Source organism: Sphaeroforma arctica, assembly GCF_001186125.1.
Source record: "Sphaeroforma arctica JP610 unplaced genomic scaffold supercont1.4036, whole genome shotgun sequence".
Lineage (NCBI taxonomy): Eukaryota > Ichthyosporea > Ichthyophonida > Sphaeroforma > Sphaeroforma arctica.
The window spans coordinates 1-2,788 of NW_014036522.1; the positions used below are offsets into that span (position 1 = coordinate 1).

At 37.8% G+C, this 2,788-nt stretch overlaps 1 protein-coding gene across 1 annotated transcript; it reads left to right on the top strand.

Moving 5' to 3' along the window:
• Window positions 1-2,155: 2,155 nt before the first annotated feature.
• Window positions 2,156-2,530, top strand: SARC_14017 (hypothetical protein; the record flags this gene model as incomplete). The annotated part of the gene is made up of 2 exons (XM_014291854.1): window positions 2,156-2,236; window positions 2,344-2,530. Coding segments are annotated over 2 exons (268 nt in total), but the record flags the coding sequence as incomplete, so codon positions are not given.
• Between the last annotated feature and the right edge of the window lie 258 nt (window positions 2,531-2,788).

Consider the following 2,788-nt stretch of genomic DNA (forward strand, 5'->3'; position numbering starts at 1 on the left):
AGTATATGTATATATTTATATATAAATAAATATATTAAATTAAGAGTGTTTTACATTCATATTAGGGGTTTACACAAATAAGCGAGTCACATATTTAATCACGTAGTGATTATATCAATGACTCTCGAATTCTGAAAAAGAACTCTCTGTCCTACTCCAAGTTTGTTTCATAGCCCACGCAAGTTGAGCTATAAAAGGACGATAGCCATGGTACTGCCCATGATTCATTTTTCCTTCTCTACATTCCTACCCATAGCCACACTTTTCATTCATTTTTCCTTACTTCCGTTTGCGAAGTATGATGCCGGCTTATATAATAAGCTGACTCATCCCCAATTGCCAAGGCAACAGGAGCATGTAATTATATATTACTAACCAAGCCAGCTCCTTTCCTCTATCGGTCGTCACCCACACATAGGACAGTCGCATCCTTATGATGCACCACTTGACCTCCTACAGCCGCTAAGTATTAGTACGATCGATATGATTTAGACATACTAAGTACATTCGAACATCACAACATGCATACTCGTGGCAATCAGGACTACTTAGCTAGCTTAGAAACGTATGTATATTTGGCCCATATCATGTCACCACCAATTAATTTGAACGGAATGACTCCCGCTAGGATATTGGAGACTCCGTCTTCCCTTGTAGTACCCTATGATACATCACAGCAGGGTGAAGAGCCGCATGAAGAACTCCTTACAAACCATATTCCTACTGATATCTTGACGAAAGTTCCGTCTCATCTTCCTCTGCTGTCCTCCAGTTGACTACAGGATAACTGTCCACAGCAACCACTTGGTTATACTTTACCTCCGCCTCAACTGCCGCGTTCTTATAATATTTCTACAAATATTCTTGATAATGCTCCAGCTACTACTACCAATGCCACTACAAAGTTATACCAACCAATCCATCACCTTTTTATCAACCTATGTAAAATTCGATGGATATTTCTATGTTTTAAACTATGTTATATAAACTAAGATACAATTTAAGTCAGTTAGGATTTAGCAGTGGTAGCTTGTGTAAGAATGAATCTGGACTGTCTCTTGGTAAGAGCCTTAATATCATCGATCACACAGGACGTAACTCTAGCTGTTCTTTATTAAAACTTTTCACTAGAAGTACTAAGTGTTCATGACCACATGTCTAATTTGTAGATAACATAAGAACGTAAGTCAAGTTGATACATTAGCCATATAAATAGAGTTCCATCTGAAGAAAAGCTAAAAAAAGAATTTTTTTAGATTGGCGGGAAGACCAAAACTTGTAATTAAGTAGTTCAGAGATTATAAAATTTAGTTCATAATGCCCTACATCTACTAACGTCTCAAATACTATTGGAGCCATCAAGGTGATTTTAGAACACTTTGGAAATATTGGAAAAATAACTTGTATTAAATTATTTTAAATGCAGATAAAAACCAATGTTTTCAGGATAGCGACAGTGAATTCGGACTGTTTACTCGTAGTACCGTCGTTCAAACGCTTTGTCGATGGTTGTTCAGTTGAATCTTCAGATGTCCCAGAACGTTTCTCCATGTTGTTAGTATCGGTTGCTGTCGTGTTGATAGGGATAATATTATTTATTTCAAAAATGGCAAGGATGTATGATACAAGGTATGAACATATGGTATGGTTCTCATAGTCGCTGCAGTGTTGATAGTGATTTCCTCTGTTGGTACTGACATCTTGCGTAGTTATTGTTTCTTTCGTCTGGGACTTTCACTTCTGCGGTTGTATCTGAGAAGTGATGTCAAACACTGATCCTTGCAGTCCTTTATATGTATTCGGCCGGAGTCCGATTTTTGATTTTTCGGGTTGGCTTGTGGGACTCTACTACTAGTAGTAGAGGAGGAAGACTATAAAGTATGAAATATCCCAAAAGACTTGTCCGGCACTTTTAGTGACACTTTTTTTATTCTTTAAAAAAAACAACAAAAAACAACATTTTTGTTTTACTTTTTCATTTTTTAAATTTGTCGTGTCCAATAAAACTGGGCCTATGTTTGTAAATATGTAAATACGTACATAATATTTTCTACAGCGGGGTAGTGTACTATTTATCAGCATTTTGGTGTATTTACATACAGACCACAGAGGTATGCAATTGCCAATTATTTACATCTGTATCCTCAATCCTGGTATGAGGAACGCTGGAGGTTCAGTGAGATTTGATGGTGTTCACTACGAAATCACAGTGTGGACTGTACAAGAGTATAGAGAGGTACGAGTTGAATCACTCCAATGACTTTGAAACACTCACTATTTTGAAATATCCATTGTCTTTGCAAGTCTAATAGGGCGGTATATATTATAATATCCAAACTATAGATACATGTGATGAGCGAGGACACAGAAGCCAAGGTACAATTTGCCAGCAATGGTATACCGGCTACCACCTTCGATGCTGCGCCACTTACCACCAAAATGCCACTGCCGAGACGGAAGGTGGCTGTGAAACCGGGCCGCAGTATGATGGACTGGGTCAAGTTGACGAACTCTGGACAGAATCTACGAGGTATTTCATGCCTTTTCGAAGATTATGTACTGTTGCTTTCTTTCCTTTGGGAGTTGTGATAACAATCTACCGTGTACTATTGCACAGTTTGTGTTTAGGATGTATTTCCACGTGTTTAATAGTTGACAATCTACCGTCTACTAATGTACGGTTTCTTGGATTCATATACATTCGTTTTAAGGTAAAATCGGGAGTTGGATTACGCCCACGTGAAGGCTGTTTGATCTTACATATCAATAATTCGTTCGAAGTAGGAAT